Consider the following 24716-nt stretch of genomic DNA (forward strand, 5'->3'; position numbering starts at 1 on the left):
TATTACCCATGCTTGTCTCAAACTCCTGAGCTCAAGCGATCTACCTGCCCTGGCCTCTAAAGTGCTGAGATTACAGGCGTGAGCCACCACGCCCGACCCCAGCTCATTTTCTGATTTTAAAATTAATATATACTCAAAATTTGACAACCATTAAAAAGTAGATACAAGAGAAAGAACTGTACATGTTGCTACACTTTCTGCTAGTTTTAAAAATGTATTTCTTTTACATATTTGTAAGTATTTACTATAAAATTTATATTTTTTTCTTAACATCTTAACACTGCCCTTACCAGTACAGCAGCCACCAACCACATGTAGCTATTGACATTTAAATTTAATTAAAAATTCAGTTTTTCAGTCATACTAGCCACATCTCCAGTACTTGATAACTGCATGTGACTAATGGCTGCTTTATTTAACAGCACAGATACAAAACATTTCCATCATTACAGGAAGTTCTGTTGGACAACACTGTTTTGATATGTTAATATTTCTGTGTGTTATAAGTATTAAATTAAGACCGGGCTCAGTAGGGCACACCTGTAAACCCAGCACTTACAGAGGCTGAGGCAGGCAGAACTCACTTGAGCTCATGAGTTCAAGACCAGCCGGAATAACATGACAAAACCCTGTCTCTATAAAAAAATGCCAAGAAAATTCTTTGGGCATAGGTGGTCCCAGCTACTCAGGAGGCTGAGGTGGGAGAATCACCTGAGCCCAGGAATTTGAGGTTATAGTGAGTTGTGATCGTGCCACTGCACTCCAGGCTGGCAACAGACCAGGACCCTGTCTTAGATAATAATACAAAATAATGAAAAGACTGTAATTGAATTGTTTGTGACACAAAGGATAAATGCTTGAAATAACGGATACCCCATTTACCTTGAGGTGATGATTATGCATTGTATGCCAGTATCAAAGTACCTCATGTACCTCATAAATACATGCAGCTACTAGGTACCCACACAAATTTAAAAATTTTTTTAAATGATAGTACAATGAATAGCTGCATATCCTTAACTTTTGTTTGCCAGTTGCGTATTTTGCCGCATTTTCTTAATCTCTCTATATATTTACACATTTGTTTTTGGCTGAATAATTGGAAAGTATTAACAGTTAGGAACATCATGATACTTAATACTTAAGCATGCATAAGGACATTGTTCTAATACAACTACCATAACATTATTATACCTAAGGAAGTTAACATTAATCTAGCAATATATTGTCCCTATTCAGATTTTCTCATTTGCCTCAAAAATGTATTTAAAGTTGTTTCCCCCACCCCTGTCCAAGATCCAGTCAGGCTTTACACATTGCATTTGATTGATATGTCCCAGTGGAATTTGCTTTAAATAAGTTTGTAGTGCTGTTTTTTATAGGGCTGTAGTAATGTTGAAGAAAGTGAACACATAGAAACTAAATACTGTTAGTGTTTTTGTGTATGTCAGGAATACCAGTAATGCTCTTCTATAAATCTATTTTCTTTCACATCTTTTCTCATTTGTTAGACACGCTCTTTACTCAGGGAATATAGCACATCTGTAGCTACGAGAGGTGTGATACATTCCAACAAAGCCCGAGGATATGCTCATTGCCAAGGAGGAGGATCAAGTTTTCGACCCTTGCACAAACCCCAGTGGTTTCTAATAAGTAAAAAGGTAAAAAAAAAAAAAAAAAAAAGTATTGTATACTTTTAATATGTGAACTTTATGGTACATGAATTATAATTCAAAGTTGTTACTTTCTTTAAAACATAACAAAGGAAAAAATGTTTCATTTTTAACAAAATAGTTGCCAAGGTCCACAATTAGATTCTGAGTTTTTATAAAACATAGAAAGGTAACTCTTAAACGCTTGTACAATTTTTTAAAGGAAAAAAGACGATCAAAATTTAAATACATATACATTTTTATTTATTAGTTTTATTGGAATCAAAGCATAGTAATAATTTATTTTTTATTTCGTTTTTTAGTTTGAGACAGAATAGCTCTGTCACCCAGGCTGGAGCGTAGTAGCTCACTGCAACCTCTGCTTCCTAGGTTCAAGCAATTCTCCCACCTCAGCCTCTCAAGTAGCTGGGATTACAGGTGCGTGCCTCCACACCCAGCTCATTTTTTAATTTTTAGTAGAGACAGGGACAGGGTTTTACCACATTGACCAGGCTGGTCTTGAACTCCTGACCTCAAGTGATCCGCCCACCTCAGCCTCCCAAAGTACTGGGATTACAGGTGTCAGCCATTGCACCCAGCTGCGTATTTATATTTTAGTTTCAATTAAACATAAACTTTAGGGCCAGGCATGGTGGCTCACACCTGTAATCCCTGCAATTTGGAAGGCCGAGACGAGAAGAGCCCAAGTTTGAGACCAGCCTGGACAACATAGATCCCATATCTACAAGAAAAAGAAAATTAGAAATAAATAAACACTAGTTCAACATGATAATGCTAATTGGAAAACAGAAATCGCTAGTATATAAAATTTCAGTTAGACAGTAGGAATAAGTTTTAAGTTCAAGAGATATTTTGTATAACATGATGACTGTTAATAACAATGTGTTGGCCAGGCTCAGTGCTCAGGTCTGCAATCCCAGCACTTTGGGAGGTCGAGACAGGTAGATCATGAGGCCAGGAGTTCAAGACCAGTCTGGCCAAGATGGTGAAACCCCATCTCTACTAAAATACAAAAAATTAGCTGGGTATGGTGGTGGGCACCTGTAATACCAGCTACTTGGGAGGCTAAGGCAGGAGAATTGCTTGAACCTGGGAGGCAGAGGTTGCAGTGAGCCGAGATCGTGCCACTGCACACTAGCCTGGGTGACAGAACAAAACTTCATCTTAAAATAAAATAAATAACACTGTCATATATTTGAAAATCACTAAAACAGTGTATTTTAAGTGTTCTCACCACACACAAAAAATATATGTATATAAGGTAATACATGTGTTAATTGGCTCCATTTAGCCATTCTACCATATATACATATTTCAGAACATTATATTGTATACTATAAAAACATACAGAGCTTATTTGTCAATTTAAGTTGATCAAAGAAAGGAGAAGAAATCTTGGCCCTGCCTCTGTCTGGAAAAGTTATTCACCTAATGTGCTCTTACTCTCCACATCAAAAAATGTAGATGATTGAATTACTTAGAGGTAAAATATGGGTGGCCCACAAGTTGAAAACAAAATACACAAGAGTTTTCAAAATGAATTGCCAGTCTTTTAAAAATTAGAATGATTTTAAATGATTAAAAGTCAGATATGAATTTCTAACTCAGAATTTCTGGAATCTCTGGGGGAAAAAAAAGGCCAGACACAGTGGCTCACACCTATAATCTGAGCGCTTTGGAAAGCTGAGATAGAAGGATCACTTGAACCCAGGAGTTTGAGACCAACCTGGGCAACGTGGTGAAACCCCATCTCTATAAAAAAGCATTTAAAAATTTTCTGGGTGTGGTGGCACACACCAGGAGTTTGAGACCAGCCTGGGCAGCATAATGAGATCCCAAATCTACAAGAAAAAGAAAAAAAAAATTTTTTGTTTTTCCCACCTAGTCCCAGCTACTTGGGAGGCTGACATGGGAGGATTGCTTAAGCCTGGGAGACAGAGCTTGCAGTGAACAATGATTTTGCCACTGCACTCCAGCCTGGGCAACAGAGTGAACCGCACCTGACCCCCCAATCTCTTAAAAAAAATAAAAGGAAAGTGAAGCAACACTGGCTCATATTTCTGCATAGCAGCAATCACCTCACCATGTAGCATCTGTCCCTTTGAGATGAGAGTAGTAGGCACCACTGTCCCCAGCTGGTTCATTCACTTATATTGCCTGCTTGACTTCTATAATATCTGAATTCATGACCCCTGGACTGGGTCATCTCTGAGATGTCTTCCAGTTCTAAAATCATACAGCTGAAAATCACCCTATAATGTATTACCTAGGACATTTTTTCCAACAGATTTATTGGAAAATTTAATGACTTTTAAGCAATTTGTATCTTACTGACTTGCTTTGTCTTTTATAGCACATATATTAATTTTGCATTGTAGCTACATATAAGTTATCTAAGACTGTTAGCTTCTTGAAGTCAGGGATTATGCTTCTCTCTTCCTCAGCCTAACATTGTGTAGACTAAAGAAAATAAATTATTTCATTGAAAAATAGTATTTTTATATAATTTGTGATGTATGTGTGCTCATAAACAGAATTCCTTTGATTTTTTTTTTTTCTTTGAGATGGAGTTTCGCTCTTGTTACCCAGGCTGGAGTGCAATGGCGCGATCTCGGCTCACCGCAACCTCCGCCTCCTGGGTTCAGGCAATTCTCCTGACTCAGCCTCCTGAGTAGCTGGGATTACAGGCACACGCCACCATGCCCAGCTAATTTTTTGTATTTTTAGTAGAGACGGGGTTTCACCATGTTGACCAGGTTGGTCTCGATCTCTTGACCTCGTGATCCACCCGCCTTGGCCTCCCAAAGTGCTGGGATTACAGGCTTGAGCCACCGTGCCCAGCCTCCGTTGATTTTTAAATTTGTTTTTCTTACACATTCAATGTCTTTTAAAAATTCTTGATATATCAAATGTGAAATAGTTGTGTAGGTGAAATACTTTATTAAACAATGCTAAGAAGACTGTAAAGGACTACTCAAATAAGCTCTTAAAAGTATATTTGTGATATATAAACCCATAACTTAATAAAAACGTATTATGTAAGTTTATATAATAAACTTAGTTTGTCTAGGAATACATATTTTTAATTTCATTTTTCCTTTATCTTTTTTTTTCCTTTTCCATACAGTATCGGGAAAATTGCCTGGCAGCAAAAGCACTTTTTCCTGACTTCTGCCTACCAGCTTTATGCCTGCAAACTCAGCTGTTGCCATACCTTGCTCTACTAACCATTCCAATGAGAAATCAAGGTAATAACATAGGTTTTTCTTTTCTTTTAAGAAGTAGAGTTTTATAGCAGTATTTTTTTGTGGGCCAACTTATTGCTATATACAGTGAGATATGTTGTTTTATTTCTTGATCCAGGTAATTATAAATCCTTTATGATTTTTTTTTTTTAAAGCATCAAACAGGCCAGGCACAGTGGCTCGTGCCTGTAATCCCAGCACTTTGGGAGGCTGAGACAGGCAGATCACTGGAGGTTAGGAGTTCTAGACCAGCCTAGCCAACGTGGTGAAACCCTGTCTCTACTAAAAATACAAAAATTAGCCAGGTATGGTGGCACGTGCTTGTAATCCCCGCTACTTGGGAGGCTGAGGCAGGAGAATCACTTGAACCTGGGAGGTAGAGGTTGCAGTGAGCTGAGATCACGCCACTGCATTCCAGGCTGGGTGACAAAGTGAGACCTGTTTAAAAAAAAAAAGCATCAAACAATATAGAAGTATATAAAGTAAAAATTGAAAGTACTTCGCCTACCACCACAGGTTGTTTTGACAGATTGATATAAATTCTTCCAGATACTCTTCTGTGAATGTACAAACATGCAGAATGAGACAAACTTTAATTTGCTTATGTCACTTACCGTGGATAGCCTTTCCTATTTTATGAGTTAATGTCAAAGCAGCAATGCTAAAGTATATTGAAATCTAACTCATTTTTTTCAGAATTTATAATAATTTTATTTAACCTTATGATGGATATTTTGATTTCAGTATTACAAAAATGCCTATTAATAGTATATTTTCATGTTATGAAATTTTAATGCTACAAATATTACTACGCCTGTGGTAGTATACACTTGCACAAGTTTAGAAAATGTTGTGCATTCTTAGGCAAAAATGGGATAACTTTTGGGCAGTGGTCATGATTAATCTGTTTATCAGAATCCAGAGATTTCCCCTCTTCTTGCCAGTTGTTTTAAGATTACACTAGTTTTTAAACTTTTTTTTTCTTTTTTCCCAGGCTGGAGTGCAGTGGCATGATCTCGGCTCACCGCAACCTCTACCTCCCGGGTTCAAGCAATTCTCCTGTCTCAGCCTCTGAAGTAGCAGGGATTACAGGCATGCGCCACCATACCCAGCTAATTTTTTTTGTATTTTTAGTAGAGGTGGGGTTTCACCATGTTGGCCAGGCTGGTCTTGAACCTGGCTTCAAGTGATCCACCCACCTCAGACTCCCAAAGTGCTGGAATTACAAGTGTGAGCCACCATGCCCAGGCACTAGTTTTTAAACTTTATTTTGAAATTATTTTAAACGTAAAGATGCAAGAATAGAACAAAAGAATTCTTGTATATCCTTCATTAAGTTTCCTCATTGTTACATTTTTACCATATTTGCCTAATTATATTCTCTGTCAATATAAGCATGCACATATATGTATTTTGCTGAACCAGTTTTGAGTAAATTGCAGGCATGATATCCCATTATTCTTAAAAATTTTAAGTCTGCACTTACTAAAAACAAGAACATTTTCCTGCATAACCACAGTATGCACATCAAGTCAGGAAATTAACATTAATACCATTTATTTTATAGTCCCCAAATTTTGCCATTTGTCCTAATATCCTTTTATTAAAAAAAAAACAACTAATAGAGACAGAGTATAGCTATGTTGGCCAGGTTGGTCTTAAACTCCTGGCCTCAAGCAGTCCTCTCGCTTCAGCCTCCCAAAGTACTAGGATTATAAGCATCGGCTACCGCACCCAGCCCTGATAATATCCTTTGTAAAAAGGACAACTTGTTCCCCATTTCTTTTCCAGAATCCAATGAAAGATAACCTGATGCATTTAGTGATACAGTTTCCATGTCTTTTTCATCTCCCTTGACCTGGAACAGTTTTTTAGTCTTTCTTTGTCTATGACATTTTAGAGGCATATAGGACAGTTACTATGTATACTATCCCTCAATTTGAGTTTGGTGATTCCTCATTATTGAATTCAGGATATGTTGTTTTTTTTTGTTTTTGTTTTTGTTTTTTTTTTTTCAGAAATACCACAGAAGTAATCTTAAAAAGAATTGGCAAGAAAGGGAAAGATATCGGGATTCTTACCAACAGATAATTATGTCCACTGCATATAGGTTATCTTATTTTTGCCTATGAGTACTCAACATTTTAAACACTTTTTAAGTATCAATACTCACAAAAGCTATAAGATAAAACTCTTCATTGTATTAAAGTAGATATTTACTCTTTAATCCTTTCTTCTGATAACTGGTAAGGTCAACTCTGTCTTTAAAATTTGGGGGCTGAGTGCAGTGAATCATGCCTATAATCCCAGCACTTTGAGAGGCTGAAGCGGGCAGATCACCTGAGATCGGGAGTTCGAGACCAGCATGACCAACATAGAGAAACACTGTCTCTACTAAAAGTACAAAATTAGCCAGGCATGATGGCGCATGCCTGTAATCCCAGCTACTCAGAGGTTGAGGCAGGAGAATGGCTTGAACCCAGGAGGCAATGAGCTGAGATCGTGCCATTGCACTCCAGCCTAGGCAACAATAGTGAAACTCTCAGGAAAAAAAAAATTCTGGGCCAGGCGTGGCAGCTCATACCTATAATCCCAGCACTTTGGGCAGCCAAGATGGGGAGATTGCCTGAGCCCAGGAGCTCCTAGGCAACACAGTGATACCTCGTCTCTACAGAAATATTTAAAAATTAGCTGGGTGTGGTGGCTTGCACCTGTAATCCTGGCTACTCGGGAGGCTGAAGCAGGAGAATCACTTGAACCCGGGAAGCAGAGATTGCAGTGAGCAGAGATTATATCATTGCACTACAGCCTGGGCAACAAGAGTGAAACTCTATCTTTAAAAAAAAGATAAAATTAGCTGGGTGTAGTGGCTCACACCTGTAGTCACAGCTACTCAGGAGGCTGAGGGGGAGAATGGTTTGTGCCGGGGAAGGGAAGGTTGCAGTGAGCCGAGATCATACCACTGCATTCCAGCCTGGGCGACAGAGCGAGATGCCATCTCAAAAGGCAAAGGACCAGTTAGACATTTCTTAAAAGAAGACATACAGATGGCCAATGTATGTGAAAAACTGCTTAACATTAAGGCTTAACACTAATGATCAGGGAAAAGCACGTTAAAACCACAATGAGATACCACATCACACCAGTTAGAATGGCCGTTATGAAAAAGACAAATGATAAGAAGTGTTGGCCAGGGTGTGGAAAAAAGGAATCCTCACAGTTAGTAAGAATGTAAATTAGTACAGCTGTTTTGAGGAACAGTATGGAGGTTCCTTTAAAAACTAAAAATAGAACTGCCATATGATCCAGCATTCCCACTACTGGATATATATCTAAAGAATATGAAGTCAAGACCAGGCGTGGTGGCTCATGCCTGTAATCCCAGCACTTTGGGAGGCCGAGGCAGGTGGATCACTTGAGGTCAGGTGTTCAAGACTAGCCTGGCAAACATGGTGAAACCCCCTCTCTACCAAAAATATAAAAAATTAGCCAAATGTGGTGGTGCAGTTTACTCCTGTAATCCCAGATACTCAGGAGGCTAAGGCAGGAGAATTGCTTGAACCTGGGAGGTGGAGGTTACAGTGAGCTGAGATCATGCCACTGCACTCCAGAGTGAGACTCCATCTCAAATATATGTATATATGAAGTCAATACGTTGAAGAGATATCTTCCCTACCTCCCATGTTTTATTGCCGCATTATCCACAATAACCAAGATACGGAATCAGTCTAATTGTCCATTGGATGAAGAAAAGATGGTATATATACACAATGAAATACCACTGAACCATATAAAAGAACAAAATCTTTTCCTTTGCAACAACATGGGCAGACCTGGAAGACCTTATTTGAAATGAAATAAGCCAGGCACAGAAAGCAGATATTTCATGTTCTCACTCATATAGAAGCTAAAAAAGTCATCTCAGCCAGGCAAAGTGGCTCACACCTGTAATCCCAGCACTTTGGTAGGCTGAGGTGGGTGGATCACCTGAGGTTGGGAGTTCAAGACCAGCCTTACCAACATAGAGAAACCCCATCTCTACTAAAAATACAAAAAAATTAGCCGGGCATGGTGGCACATTCCTACTCTGGAGGCAGGAGAATCGCTTGAATCAGGGAGGTGGAGGTTGCGGTGAGCCGAGATCACGCCATTGCACTCCAGCCTGGGTAACAGCAGCGAAACTCTGTCTCAAAAAAAAAAAAAAAAAAGTTGATCTCGTAGTAGAGCATAGAATGGGATTACCATGGGCTTGGATGGTAGGAAAGATGTTGGTCAAAGAACACAAAATTTTGTTACGTAAGAGGAATAAGTTTAAGAGTTCTACTTTACAACATGATGGCTATAGTTAATAGTGTATATTTTGTTGTTGTGGTTTTGTTTCTTTTTTTGAGACAGGGTATCACTTGTCACCCAGGCTGAATTGTGGTGGTGCGATCATGGCTCACTGCAGCCTAAATATCCTTGGCTCAAGTGATCCTCCCACCTCAGCTTCCTGAGTAGCTGATGACCACAGGTGTGCACCACCACACTCAGCTAATTTTTGTATTTTTTTTGTAAAGTTGGGGTTTTGCCATGTTGCATAGGCTAGTCTTGAACCCCTGGGTTCAAGCGATCCTCCCCATTCAGCCTCCCAAAGTGTTGGGATTACAGGCATGAGCCACCACACCTAACCAATATATTGTATTCTTTTTTTTTTTTATCAAAAACTTTTGAGACTATTCCAAGTAACATATATTGTATTCTTGAAAAATGCTGAGAGAGTAAATGTTAAGTGTCTTCCCCACAAAAATAACTGAGGTAATATATGTGTTAATTAGCTACAGTTAATTAATATCTACAATGTATCTATTTTTAGATACATTGTAAAATATCTACAATGTATATATTTTTAAAAATGTTGCCCACAATAAATATATACAATTTTGTTAATTAAAATAATTCTGATTGTATTGTGTAATAGATTTTTTTTTGAGATGGAGTCTTGCTCTGTCTCCCAGGCTGGAGTGCAGTGGCACAATCTCAGCTCACTGCAGCCTCCATCTCCCAGGTTCAAGCAATTCTCCGACCTCAGCCTCCTGAGTAGCTAGGATTATAGGCACATACCACCACACCCAGCTGATTTTTGTATTTTTAGTAAAGATGGCTTTTACGGTGTTGGCCAGGCCGGTCTCAAACTCCTGATCTCAGGTGATCTGCCTGCTTTGGCATGTGTAGTAGATTTTTTAAAAGGTAAGTATCCAAGAGCCCTCATAGTGTTAGACTTACGAATTTTAAAAGGTTTATAAAAATTGGTAAAAGTGAGATGTTTTGGTTTGTCTTATTTCTTCTATTTTCTCTCTATATTTTGATCACGTAATCTCTGTCAATCTATGTCCAAGCTGTTTTTTTGTTTGTTTGTTTTTCGTTTTTGAGACAGAGTCTCGCTCTGTTGCTGAGGCTGGAGTACAGTGGCACAGTGTCCGCCTCCCAGGTTCAAGCAGTTCTCTTGCCTCAGCCTCTTGAGTAGCTGGGATTATAGGTGCGTGCCACCATGCCTGGCTAATTTTTGTATTTTTAGTAGAGATGGAGTTTTGCCGTGTTGGCCAGGCTAGTCTCGAACTTGTGACCTCAGGTAATCCACCTGCCTCAGCCTCCCAAAGTGCTGGGATTATAGGTGTGAGCCACCGTGCCTGGCCTCTGTCCAAGTTTGATAATACTTCTGGTTAAAATCTAGTGTTGAGCCCCTTTAGTGAATTTTTCATTTTAGTTATTGTACTTTTTGACAGAATTTTCATTTGGTTCTTTTTATAATTTTTGTCTTTTTATTGATGTTCTTTTTCATGAGACATTGTCATTATGGCTTTCTTTACTACTTTAAGCATGATTTCCTTTTCTACTTTGAAAACATTTATAATGGCTTATCTGAGGTCTTTTTCTGTTAAATTTAATGTCTGAGCCCTCTCAAAGGCAATTTCTTTTGCTCGCCTTTTTCTTATGGGTGGATCACACTTTCCTGTTTCTTTACATGTCATAATTTTTTGTTGAAAATGAGATATTTTAGGGACTATATTGTAGCAATTTTGGAGAATGTTTATTCTCCTCCTCTGGGGCTTGTTTTTATTGTTGGGTGCTTGTTTATTTGTTTAGTGACTTGGCTAAACTCATGTAATGAAGTCTGTCTTTTGCAATATGAAGCTTTTCTTCCTCCTCAGAGAGCTCAGCCTTGGCTGTGCCCACAGTTAACTTGGGATGATGGTGGTTTTAGCAGAGCTCATTTTGTCTCTTTCCTTGATATCTCTGTATAGCTCTCTGCTTCCTTTGATATCACACTGTTGGCTCCCCTAATTACTTTATTTATTTATGGAAAGGGTCTCTCTCTGTCACTCAGACGATGGCTCACTGCAACCTCCGCCCTCCAGGCTCAAGCAATTCTTATGCCTCAGCCTCCTGAGTAGCTGGGACGACAGGCGTGTGCCACCATGCCCAGCTAATTTTTATATTTTTAGTAGAGATGGTGTTTCACCATGTTAGCCAAGCTGATTCTGAACTCCTGACCTCAAGTGATCCACCCACCTTGGCATCCCAAAGTGTTGGTATTACAGGGGTGAGCCACTGTGCCTGGCTACTCCCTAACTACTATCTAATTCCTCTGTTTTCAGCAGTACTTTAGAACAAAAATTTCTCCACAGTCTGATCCAATTTAATTTGGGCAGATATAGACTTTGCAAGCCAGTCTCTGAGGGTTGTTCTGAAACCAGAAGGGCTGCTTTTAGTTGTCTCTTTCACTGGTTCTTTCTTATGAAGTAGTTGGCTTATGTTTAGCTTGTTCTTAATTGAGAGAAGCTGGTTTCAGGGGTGCCCTTGAGGCTTGAACTTCCCCACACTATGTTTCAAATAAGTCAGTTCCTTTGGGGAAAGCTTCAGGGCTCTCTTTTCCTAGGGACTGCTTCTCCTCTGGGCAAAATCTATTCTGGGTGGGTGCCCAGCTGCAGAGGTAGCCTCTGATTATTTTGTCTTGCCTCTCCCAATATGGACCCTCTGCTATGTAACAAGCTGGGGTAAGGGAGACTGCAGTTGGAACAGGGGGCAGTGCCTTTGGGTTAGAACCTCTTATCTTATGAGGGCTGGGTGGAGAAAGGAAGCCCCAGACACCCTGCTGCACCCAAGTAGAAAGGAGTCCTTAGTTCTTGGCTGCACCACCTGGAATGAAATTTTCATCAAGCTGAGCCCTCTCAGTTCAGGGTTGGGAATGCAAGGGAGGAAATAGTGGCTCAAATCCCTCAGATTCTCTCTGTTTGATTTTCTTGAATAAATATTTCCTCATTTCCCAGAGACTTTAAATGATTGATTTTGAAAAGTTTTCACCGATTTTCCTTATCTCTGGGAGTGGGTACACAAGAGCTTATGCTGTCATCCTGGAAGTCTACTATGTCATTCTTTTTCTTTTTGAATTTTTAATTATAGTAAAATATACAGAACATAAAGTTTATCATCTTAACCATTTTCAATTCTATGGTGCAGTAGTCTTAAGTATATACACCTTGTTCTGCAACCAGTTTCCAAAACTTTTGCTTCTTGTAAAACTGAAATTCTATAACTATTAGCATTAACCCCCCATTTTCCCTTTCCCCTGGCAGCCACCATTCTACTTTCTTTCTCTATGAATTTATGACTCTAGTTACTTTATGTAAGTGGAATCATACAATATTTGTTGTTTTGTGACTGGTTTATTTCACTTAGAATAATGTCATCGAAGTTCATTTGTGTTACAGCATGTGTCAGAATTACCTTCCTTTTTAAAGCTGAGTAATATTCCATTAGATGTATATACCACATTTGGTTATCCATTTGTTGATGGATACTTGGGTTGCTTCCACCCTTTGATTATTGTTAATACTGATATGAACATGGTCATACAAATACCTTTTTGAGACTCTGCTTTTAATTCTTTTGGGTATATACACAGAAGTGGAATTGTTAAATCATATAATAATTCTATTTTTAATTTTTTGAAGACCCACTCTATTGTTTTCCACAGCAGCTACACCATTTTACATTCCCATGAGCAATGTACAAGGGTTCCAGTTTCTCCACATCCTTACCCACACTTTTTGTTTTCTGGTCTTTGATAACAGTCATCCTAATAGATGTGAATCGGTTTCACACTATGGCTTGGATTTGCATTTCTCTAAAGATTAGTGATGTTCAGCATCTGTTCATGTACTTATTGGTCATTTGTATATTTTCTTTGGAAAATTGTTTACAACTTTTAAAAAATCTGTTTCAGCTCAGATTTCTTTTATCCAAGATATTGGAAGGCTCCCTCTAAAACGACACTTTGGAAGGTAAGCTGATCTTCTCAATTTTAAAAAAGCTAATAGTGAAATGTCTACTGAATATGTTCAATATGAATCAATAAGTGTTATTTGTAACGTCCAAGAAAGAAATACTGTACCTAGTAATTTAAAAACATAATCATATTGTAGACCCTTCCTTTTCTTAAACAGCATATTATATTTTAAGAAAAGGAAGGGTCTACAATACAATACAATTGAAGACCCTTCCTACAGCACCCACTCTCAATGGACTATACCAGACTAAATGGAATCATGGAATCACAAAGGCAGAGGAATCTTTAAAATCCTCCAGTTCAACAAATCTAGAAACCCCTTTCCAGCTTTCCTATCAAGAGATGTTCCTAACCTATGCTTGAAGACCTGCAGTGACTAGGAACTGCCTTAGAAAGTAGCAGTATCTTCTATAATTTCTTATTTTAGAAAATTTAGACCATCAAAATAAAGAGATGTCTATATATATGCTGTTCATTTTATTGAAAATAGCATCTATGCCATTGTCAGTGATTAACACAAAACCTATATTTCAGTTTGACTTAGCTTATTTGTAAGATAGAATTAAGCACTCAGGAATTATTTAAAGATTTTAAAAATCTGTCTGGGCATGGTCACACCTGTAATTCCAGCACTTTGGGAGGCTGAGGCAGGTGGATCACCTGAGGTCAGGAGTTTGAGACCAGCCTGGCCAACATGGTGAAACCTGTCTCTACTAAAAATACAAAAAATTAGCTTGGCATGGTAGCACATGCCTGTAATCCCAGCCATTCAGGAGGCTGAGTCAGGAGAATCACTTGAACCTGGGAGGTGGAGGTTGCAGTGAGCCAAGATCTCACTGTTGTACTCCAATCTGGGCAACAAGATCAAAACTCCATCTCAAAAAAAAAAAAAGACTTAAAAAATCTTGCTTACTGGATGCATGGACAAAAGTAAGTGATAGAAATGGCACCTCTGACTCCTCCTGTCTTTTCTTTTATTTCTAGTCCCAAATGGAAAACTCTTATGGTATGAGCTTTTTCCCCCTACCCTCAAAGATTCATTAAGGCCTTTGTAGTGTTAATGGTTTTTTTCTGGATACTGGCTTAGCTATGCAGAGCCCATCTTTGCTATCACAGAAAGACCATGATGGCTGGATCTTGAAGCCTCATCCCACTGGGATGTGATCAGGGCTTATACATTTTATAAACATTGCTTTTCTTCCCACATCCCTCTGAATGAAAGCAGGACCAGGTCTCTCTAATGGCTCCTTTCCTCCACCCTGCCAAGATTATGGCATCAAAATAAAGACAAGTATCTTCTATTGTCTTTTTTCTCCTGAGATGTATTGGGTTGCACCAACCTAAATTGAATGGGAGTCTTCACTGTTTTACTATTGGTTCAACTATTTATTTGATGTGGCTTGAGAGGCAGTATTTTTGGTGCTATATATTACAATGACTGGTACTATTATCTTTTATTTATGTTGACCATATTTTAAATGACCATATGTTTAGTACTATTTAGTATTGAATATTAATACTTAATATTTAATAGATGTTTAATTTCCTGTGATTCAACTTAAATATTATTTTTGCCCATTTAGCTTCTTTTCAGCTTTTACTATCACAGTCTTATAGATAAATCATCATGTACTTCAAATACTATTTACTTAGGATGAATTCCTAGAATTAGAAATTGCAGGATCAATAGGTATATTACCTTTTGAGGCTTTTCCTCTGTATTGCCAAATTGTTTGCAAGAATATTTTGCCAATTTTATATCCACTTACAGTGTATTAGTATGTTCTTTTCTGCTAACCCTTGCCACCACTGGGTTCTAAAAGTATCTTTGACATTTTAGAAGATGACAGTAGTAGGCCAGGAGGTCAGCAGTTCGAGATCAGCCTGACCAACATGGTAAAACCTATCTCTACTAAAAATACAAAAATTAGCTGGATGTGTTGGTTCATGCCTGTAATCCCAGCTACTCCGGAGGCTGAGGCAGGAAAATCACTTGAACCTGGGAAACGGAGGTTGCAGTGAGCCAAGATCATGCCACTGCCCTGTAGCCTTGGCAACAGAGTAAGGTTCTATCTCAAAAAAAAAAAAAAAAATGACAGTAGTAGCTCATTGTGTTAATTTTCATTTTTAAAATTACAAATTAGATTGAAAAGTTTATTTAGTAACCATTTATACCATTTGTAGTTCTTTTATAAGTTGTCCATGTTTGTGCCCGTTTTTCTATTATATTTCATTTTTTCTTTTTAATTTGTAAAAATTCTTTACTGAAGCCTGGGTGCAGTGGCTCACACTTGTAATCCCAGCACTTTGTGAGGTCAAGGCAGGCGGATTGGCCTCCCAAAGTGCTGGGATTACAAGTGTAAACCTGACGTCAGGAGTTTGAGATTGCCCTGGCCAATGTGGTGAAACCCCATCTCTACTAAAAATACAAAAATTAGCCAGGAAAGGTGGCATGCGCCTGTAATACCAGCTACTCAGGAGACTGAGGCAGGAGAATCGCTTGAACCTAGGAGGCGGAGGTTGCAGTGAACTGAGGTCACACCACTGCACTCCAGCCTGGGTTATAGAGAGACGGTCTCAATTAAAAAAAACTTTCAGCTACTCAGGAGGCTGAGGCAGGAGAATTGCTTGAACCCAGGAGGCAGAGGTTGCAGTGAGCCGAGGTCGCGCCACTGCACTCCACCCTGACGCCTGGTGACAGAGTGAGACTGTGTCTCAAAAAAAAAAAAGAAAAAAAAAAAAAACTTTACTGAAGACATTATCCCTTTTTATTTTTAGGTGGTGGTGGTGGTTTTGTTGTTGTTGTTGTTTGTTTGTTTTTCGGGTGAAAACAGAGTCTCACTCTGTCACCCAGGCTGGAGTCCAGTGGCACCATCTTGGCTCACTGCAACTTCTACCTCCTGGGTTCAAATAATTCTCCTGCCTCAGCCTCCTGAGTAGCTGGGATTACAGTCACGTGCCATCACGCCCGACTAATTTTTGTATTTTTAGTAGAGATAGGGTTTCACCATGGTGACCAGGCTGGTCTTGGAATTCCTGGCCTCAAGTGATCTTCCCACCTTAGCATTCCAAAGTGCTGAGAGTGCAGGTGTGAGCCACCGCGTTCAACCCCTTTTTGTATTTTAAGTTGTAGGAACTTATTCACAGTTTGTCATTTACTTTGTAGTTTTGTTTGTATAGTTAAAGGGACTGGCTAAACAGCACAATGAAAGTAAATGAAAGATGGCTTCATAATCATCACACTCACACTCATGGTGTAATTTAAGGAATCTCCTCCTTTGGTTCTTATTAATGTCTGCACTGTAAATCTGACAGATTGAAAATGGAAGCCCTGAGTGACAGGGAACATGGAATGATAGACCCTGACAGCGGAGATGAAGCCCAGCTTCATGGAGGACATTCTGCAGAGGAACCTCTGGGTGAACCCACTCAAGCCACTGAGCCAGAAACCTGGTCTCTTCCTTTGAGTCAGAATAGTGCAAGTGAACTGCCTGCCAGCCAGCCTCTGCCCTTTTCAGCCCAAGGAGACGTGGAAGAAAACATAGTAATAGAAGACTATGAGAGTGATGGGACATAGAAGCCAGCCTGCAAATCAGATTACTACTTCACAGATTAATTTTTGTTTCATTCAGTGGTACTTCAGCAGAGTTAATATGCTTTTCTGATAAATTACACAACAGTTTGTTAATTCTTCATTCTTGTATTATTTCATCACAAGAAACTGACTCTTATCTGAATTTTTTCTGTAGTATTTATTAAATCTGTGAGTGGTTTAAAGAGAGGTCAGTGTGTATAAAGTGTGTTTGAACATTAAGCCAAATATCAAAATGTGAAGGACTAATTCAGAATGCAAAAACGTTATGGGGGTTGTAAATATGAACTATTCAACAGTTTAGGATGCAATTATGAGTGTAAATAAACTGGGTGCTTTATTTACGCTTTGTTGTCTCTAGCTTTGCAGATACCGTTTTGATGTGTTGTACAGTGGAATATCTTAGATACTTTTTGGAAAGTATTTACATAATTTATATCAAAATTAAAATGTTGAATTTCATTTTGTGTATACTGTCTTTTAACACTGTGCCATGAGTCCTTAGGCACAGTGCAAGAATCTCCCTCACCCATGTCAAACTTTTTTCAAAAGATAGGGAAGGGGATGCTCTGAGAACTCTTGGGAACTCTTAATCCAACCTGTAACTACCTTTCCAAAGGAGCCAGGGGGTAGTCATTGCCGCGAGGTACCGGTTGGAGGACACCGAGCCGCCTGAGCCCAGAGCGGGAGTCGGACCGACAAAGCCGGGCGGGGCAAAGCCGGGCTCGTCCCGCCCCCGCCCGCACCCCCGCCCCTGGCCCCGCCCCACCCTGCTCCGGGAGCCCGAACCCCGTTTTAGAATCCCGGGCGGCGTGCGCGCTCTTCCTGGCGGCCGCGCAGGTAAGTGAAGGGTAGGGTTGGGGGCACGTGACCCGGAGGAGGAGGGGAGAGAAGGGGAGGGCCTGGTGCCCCCCAGCCCTGGTGTGTGGGGACGGTGGGAGGCCCGCGCTCTGCGCTCAGTCTGCCATAGCCCGCGGTGGAGGCCGGAGCCCCGCGGAGTTTCGCTCTGCGGTCCCAGGTGCGGCCGAGGCGCCGTCCTTCCGGGCGCTGGGCGGGGCGCGCACCTCGCGGCGATCCCGGTACTCCTGACCTGTGGGGTCTCCCGGCTTAGTTCTGGCCTCATTGGGGCAGAATCTCTAAAGACAGAAACACAAAGACGAACGCCCAGCCGGCGCGGGCAGAGCCGGGGACACAATGAGATTTGTGGGACCGGGCTCCCAGAGGCTGGCGCAGGGGAGACCCCACAGCAAAGAAGTTCAGTAGCCCCGGTCAGTCGTGGGTTAGTTAAAACCGCAGAGCTTTTCCGACCCCTCGGAAGCGCGTAAGTATTCTAAAGCTACCCCTTTCTTGAGTCCAGCAAAACTTTTAAGCCAGGCAAACCGGTGGTTCTGTTTGTGTAAAGGCGACCAGGCATGATTGCTGTGACACTTTGCTGGGGGAGCCATTTCTCCTGCCACTGCCGCGGCTTTCCAAGATGAGTGTCCAAGAGTGGACTCAGGGTCCGGGGCCCGAGCAGGGCAAGGACCCACGCTGCCGCGGCCTGCGGGACCAAAACGAACTCTGAGTGACATCCTGAAAGACATTAGGAGTATCCAGATATTTAAGATGGAATGAAATACAGCCAACCATTCCCTTCTCAAAATCACATTATCTTGCTTTTCCACAACTCTTTAATAATTGCTTGCTTTTTAAAGATTGATAAGGTGTTTTGATTCAAATAAGCCACTTAACAAGTGAGGAGGTGTTAAATCCATTACAGTGAATCATATTTTTACCAGTGAAATGAATTAAGAATAGAGTATCCTGTAAATGCTGTGTAAAACTTGCTAAAATTACTTGTTGTGCTTTTGCTTCTACATTTCTTAGGAATGTGCTTCAGAAACTATAGTGGTAATAACATTCCTAGAACTTAAACTTTTTTAGAGAAAGAAATAAAAGAGAAAGGTACAAAAATAACCGCTGTAGTGTACAGAGCTGCTTTGCATTGGAAACCCTGCTGGGGCCATCACAGTAATTGCCCTATTTAGAAGATCCTGGGATTCCACCCCATTCCCTTGTCTCCATTGTGTAGATACCCTCTGTGCCTTGCTTACTCTATTAACATGTTTACCTGGATTTTTAATGCATCTGAAACACACTTCATTCAGTCTGCTGCTCCCCAAGGCTAAGCTGGAGGGGGTGGAGACTGAAGTATAGACAGATAAAGTGATCAGATGTCTGGGGTTTACTTCAGAGGACTCTACTGGCAGAGGAAATAGTATGGGGAGTATAAATGAAACAAGTTTAGCCATTAATTGAGTGTAGAAGCTGGATGTGGGTACACAAGGTTCATAATACTATTCTTTCTACTTCTTATTATGTTTGAAAATTTCTATAATAAAAATTTAAAATATCTGTCTCACATTTGACCTCTTCTCACTATCTTGGTCATCCATTGGATTATGTCAATGGCCTACCTAGTCATCCTGTTTTGCCTCTTGCCTTCTGGAGTGTATTCTCAACACAACATCCATAATGATACTGTTAAAACTAGTCGAATCATGTCAGTCCTCTATTCAGTATCCTCCAGTGGCTTCTCATCTCACTCCCAGCAAAAAACAGAGTCCTTTCCAGAGGTTTTCAAGGCCCTACATGATTCAGATGGCCTCAGTTCTGCTATTCACCTTCTTACTCACTTTGCTGCTGCCACAGTAGCCTCCATGCCTTCGAATTTCTTGAATGTAACAGGGACTCCTACCTCAGCTTTTCCACTAGCTGTTCCATCTTCTGGGAACACTCTTGTCCCTGATAATGGCCTGGCTTCCTCCTTCACCTTCAGTTCTATACTCAAGTATCACTTTCTCTATGAAGATTTCCCTGGCCACTTGGTTTAAAATTGTAACATCCTGTCCCCATTGCAGTCTTCACCCCATTTCTCAACTGTGTTCTTTAGCATAGTGTATATTTCACTTACCTGTCATCCATCAATCCCCCTGGCACTTCCCAATTAAAGCACCATGAAGGCAAGGATTTCAGTCTGCTTTGTTCACCAGTGTACCTTCAGCATGCCTGATGCAAGGCAGGTTAAATGAAGTGTCTGCATTTTCCAAAGTAAAATAAAATAAACCCTTTGGAATTTCCAAATCACACCAGGCACAGTGGCTAATGCTTGTAATCCCAGCACTTTGGGTGGCTAAGGCGAGAGGGTCGCTTGAGCCCAGGAGTTCAAGACTAGGTAACATAGCAATACTTCATGTCTACTAAAAATTTTAAAGATTTAGCTGGATGTGGTGGCATGCGCCTGTAGTCTAGCTACTTAGGAGGCAGCTGGAGTGCTTGAGCCAGGGAGATTGAGGCTGCAGTGAGCTATGATTGTGCTCTTGCACTCCAGCCTGGGAAACAGAGCAAGACCCTGTCTTGAAAATATAAAATAAACAAATGAATAAATAAGTAAAACAAAAAAAAAGATGGGGTTAACCATTTTAATTTTGAGACCTTCATAGTATCAAGTACAATACCATGTGCCCAATTTAAGTCTTCAATAATGAGACTTGGCAGAGTGTGAATTAAAATTGTTTTAAGTCTTCAAACAAAATAACTTATAAACAATTTGAGAGAGAAATTCAGCATATACCTTAAAACTAGTAGTTAATTAGCAAATGGTTTACTTCTTTGTGTATATGGGTTCAGAGCATTGATTTCATGAATCAACAGGCTTAGTAAAAGCACATTTTCTCTGCCTTGTTTTTGAGGTGGATTGAATACCTTCTGAGATACTTGAGTCTCTCCTTGGCAACAGTAAATCACCTGTACGTAATTGCTCTGGAAAGAGTGATATTAATGGTCATCGCTGCCATTCTCTATTGTGCTTTGGGGGAGGCTTTTACATCTAGTTTCTTTCTTTTTTTTTTTTTTTTACATCTAGTTTCAAGTGTTAATATTTTAGACTGGAAGAAGCAAGTCCTCTAAAAGGGCTTTGTTGATTAGGAGGGGAAAGGGCTGTGCACTCCCTATGTTTTAACACACTGCTTCTGCTAGGCTGTACCAAGTGAAAATGAAGAATATTTGCTGACCCATCAAATTTAACTCCACTCAAACTCTTAGTATTTTGATTTAGATGTTTGAGGAAATGACTACTTGGGAATGTGTTCGTGTTCTGTTTTGTTAAAGTTTTGTCAGTTTTGTTCTTTATTGTTTAATAGGGCTCACAGATAAGTTTATAGATATTTCATTTTTCATTTTTTTTTCTTTTATTAGAGACAGAGACTTGCTGTATCACACAGGCTGGAGTGCAGTGATGCAGTCATTGCACACTGTAACCTCAAACTCCTGGGGTCAGGTGATCTTTCTTCCACCTCAGCCTCCCAAGTAGCTGGGGCTGTGGGCACAGCACCACACACGGCCGATTTCTAAAAATTTTTTGTAGATACAGGGTCTCATTATGTTGCCAGCCTGGTCTTCAACTCCTGGCCTTAAGTGATCCTCCTGCCTTAGCCTCTCAAAAGTTCTGGGATTATAGGCACGAGCCACAATGCCTAGCCTAAGATTTAAAATCTTGATTACACTTAAAATGGCACAGAATGATGACTATATCTCTAGGTAATGTAATTGTTATAAAATATGCAAAATCTATAGGTTTATAGGTTTAAAGTCTCTACATATTTATCTTTTTTTTTTTTTGAGACAGGGTCTAGCCCTGTCACCCAGGCTGGAGTGCAGTGGTGCAGTGGTGCAGTCTCGGCTCACTGCAACCTCTGCCTCCCAGGTTTAAGTGATCTGTACCTCAGCCTCCTGAGTAGCTAGTAGCTGGGATTACAGGCGCGTGCCGCCACTCCTGGCTAATTTTTATATCTTTAGTAGAGATAGGGTTTCACCATGTTGGTGAGGCTGGTCTCAAACTCCTGACCTGAACTGATCTGCCTGTCTTGGCCTCCCACAGTGCTGGGATTACAGGCGTGAGCTACCATGCCCAGCCTCATATTTATCATTTTTGTATGTCATAATAATTAGACATGATTATTTTGGTCTCCTAAATACTTTTTGCTACTACATGAATAAAGTCAGCATCATTGAGAGGATAAGTAACTAATCATAAGTGATAACTTTAAATTTGGCCACAGGTGTGAAAAATCACAAATGTCGTCAAATGATGGAAGATCCAGGAATCGGAACAGACACTATGATGAGGTCCCAGGTGACTTGCCCTATCAAGATGATACCATAAAAACTCTTCACAACAGTGAGCGGGCAGTGAGCGCTGATCCCTTGCCACCACCTCCTCTCCCATTACAGCCACCATTCGGCCCAGACTTCTACTCAAGTGACACAGAGGAACCAGCTATAGCGCCAGATCTCAAACCAGTAAGGCGCTTTGTCCCTGACTCCTGGAAGAACTTCTTCAGAGGGAAGCAAAAGGACCCTGAATGGGATAAGCCGGTCTCTGATATCAGATACATCTCCGATGGAGTGGAGTGTTCACCGCCAGCCTCTCCGGCAAGATCAAACCACTGTTCGCCCCCGACCTCCTACAAAGATCCTTACGGAGGGTCAGAAGGAAACTTTAGTTCCCGGAAAGAGGCTGACGCAGTGTTTCCCCAGGATCCCTATGGATCGCTAGACCGACACACACAAACAGTTCGAACATACAGCGAGAAAGTGGAGGAGTATAACCTGAGATATTCCTACATGAAGTCGTGGGCAGGCCTGCTGAGAATACTGGGTGTGGTGGAGCTGCTTTTGGGGGCCGGCGTCTTTGCTTGTGTCACAGCTTACATTCACAAGGACAGTGAGTGGTACAACTTGTTTGGATATTCACAGCCCTACGGCATGGGAGGCATTGGTGGACTGGGCAGTGTGTATGGGGGCTATTACTACAGTGGCCCTAAGACCCCTTTTGTACTCGTGGTTGCTGGATTAGCTTGGATCACCACCATTATTCTTCTGGTTCTTGGCATGTCCATGTATTACCGGACCATTCTTCTGGACTCTAATTGGTGGCCCCTAACTGAATTTGGAATTAACGTTGCCTTGTTTATTTTGTATATGGCCGCAGCCATAGTCTATGTGAACGATACCAACCGCGGTGGCCTCTGCTACTATCCGTTATTTAATACGCCAGTGAACGCAGTGTTCTGCCGGGTAGAAGGAGGACAGATAGCTGCAATGATCTTCCTGTTTGTCACCATGATAGTTTATCTCATTAGTGCTTTGGTTTGCCTAAAGTTATGGAGGCATGAGGCAGCTCGGAGACAGAGAGAATATGTGGAACAACAGGAGGTAAGTGATTTCATAATCCCTCATTTGTGTGTGTATGTTTGATTTTTCCATTATTTATTTGCTCCCTTGTTAAAAATGTATAGTCCTGAAAACAGAAAGCTTTTGTAGAAATCTTTTCTTTCTTTTCTTTTTTCTTTTTTTCTTTCTCTCTCTTTCTCTTTCTTTCCTTTTCTTTTCTTTTCTTTCTTTGATCTGAGGTTCAAAAAACCTAGCTCTATATCTGACATGCTTTGACTGGGATAACCTACTCTGCCGTTTGGCTGTTATATAACATTGCAAGTAGACACCAGATGTGTAATATATAGTTTGTTGGCTGTATTTTTATGTCTGTCTGAAGCTTAAGAGAAAGACATGGCTACTGAATTTCTGCAAAGAAGAATATGCTCAGTAAATAAGTGTCTCATCATTAAAGTAAGTTTTAGAACAATCTTGATTCTTTAATATGGTAAAACTTAATAAAAACCCCTAATTTTTCATTTAAAAGTTATGATTTACTTTCTTCCAGTGAGTTGAATAAAGCCAAATAAGAATATAATAAACCATGTTTGATTTTTTTTTTAAGTATTGAGAGATTGAACTGTAGTGAACATACTCTGAAAACTTGCCCAGTAGTTTTCATAATTTGTCTTTTTTTGGGGAATACGTATGGTCCAAAATTAGAATGGAAGTCCTACATTTGTTTTTATATTTCTAGAATTTAATATAATAATGAGAATAAATGATAATGAGAACAGTAAGAAGAATAAAATAACTAAAGGATGAGATTATGTAAAAGCCCTATCTAAAATTATTTTGATTGAACAGTAGCAAATGTTAGAGTATGTTCCACTGGCTTCATTATTCTCTGAAGTAAGTTGATATTTTGCTTTCTTCCAAGAAGATGTGTGTAGTAGAATATCCTATGTCATGGAAAATTTCAGTATTTACCTTAAATTCTTTTGTAATTTTAAATTAACTATATTATGAATTTTTCCTTTTCCATTTTTCCTAAGACATCTCAGATACTATACAATTGCACATGGTATATATTGGGCAAAACTATAAATAAAAATTATGTAACAAACCTTCACATGTATTAAATTTGTGTTTCTTAAAGTTACAATTTATTTCTTAAATGTACATCTCTGTGTACAAAGTATTTTAATTCTAATCAATATGAAATCCAGATAGTGAAACTCACATACTTCCTCATAATTTTATTCTAGTTGCATAAGTTTTTAAATCTTAATATTTGAAAATTCTACATGAATAGAATGATCAGCATAGTACTTTTATTTCTTCTTCCTTTCTCAACAAAAACTTGTTTCTATGAGACTTGTTATATGCCTGATTAGACTTTGGTCACCTCTGATGTTGGAAGTTGTGCCTGTCTGTGTGTTGCTATAACTTCCTAAAGGTTAGAAAATGTAATATAGCCTATGGCCTTTTTCTATTAATTTTACAAAGTAATTGTCCTAACTCTTTAATCGTGAAAGGTAATGAGAGGCAGAAATAAATAAAATTTGGGAGAAGTTCAAAGTGGTTTATGTAAGTTTCCACCATCCCCATATTCCCAACTCTTTGCTATGCCCCTGATTGACAGGGAATTACAGTTATCCCTCTTCTCAGTTCTCCACTGGCCC

The 24716-nt window shown here is 39.8% G+C and overlaps 2 protein-coding genes across 7 annotated transcripts in view; both read left to right on the forward strand.

The window, feature by feature from the left end:
* The window catches only part of RAD17 (RAD17 checkpoint clamp loader component), a 43472-nt gene extending 26171 nt beyond the window's left edge, over positions 1-17301 (forward strand). For 3 of the 4 annotated variants that reach the window (XM_064376029.1, XM_064376028.1, XM_012462210.3), the window contains 4 exons: positions 1512-1661; positions 4801-4921; positions 13185-13242; positions 16563-17301. In XM_064376029.1, the coding sequence (XP_064232099.1) occupies positions 1512-1661; positions 4801-4921; positions 13185-13242; positions 16563-16824 (591 nt within the window). In that variant the 3' untranslated portion in view covers positions 16825-17301. Of the gene's footprint in view, positions 1-1511; positions 1662-1975; positions 2065-4800; positions 4922-13184; positions 13243-16562 lie in introns of those variants that run through there. The other variant, XM_064376030.1, reaches the window with a different exon arrangement.
* A 319-nt stretch (positions 17302-17620) lies between these two features.
* The window catches only part of MARVELD2 (MARVEL domain containing 2), a 35350-nt gene continuing 28254 nt past the window's right edge, over positions 17621-24716 (forward strand). For 2 of the 3 annotated variants that reach the window (XM_064375782.1, XM_012462208.2), the window contains exons 1-2: positions 17621-17679; positions 21939-23094. In XM_064375782.1, the coding sequence (XP_064231852.1) occupies positions 21955-23094 (1140 nt within the window). In that variant the 5' untranslated portion in view covers positions 17621-17679; positions 21939-21954. Of the gene's footprint in view, positions 17680-17976; positions 18161-21938; positions 23095-24716 lie in introns of those variants that run through there. The other variant, XM_064375783.1, reaches the window with a different exon arrangement.

This window comes from Aotus nancymaae, unplaced genomic scaffold (assembly GCF_030222135.1).
Source record: "Aotus nancymaae isolate 86718 unplaced genomic scaffold, 86718_ANA_hifiasm-v0.15.2.pri h1tg000014l, whole genome shotgun sequence".
Lineage (NCBI taxonomy): Eukaryota > Metazoa > Chordata > Mammalia > Primates > Aotidae > Aotus > Aotus nancymaae.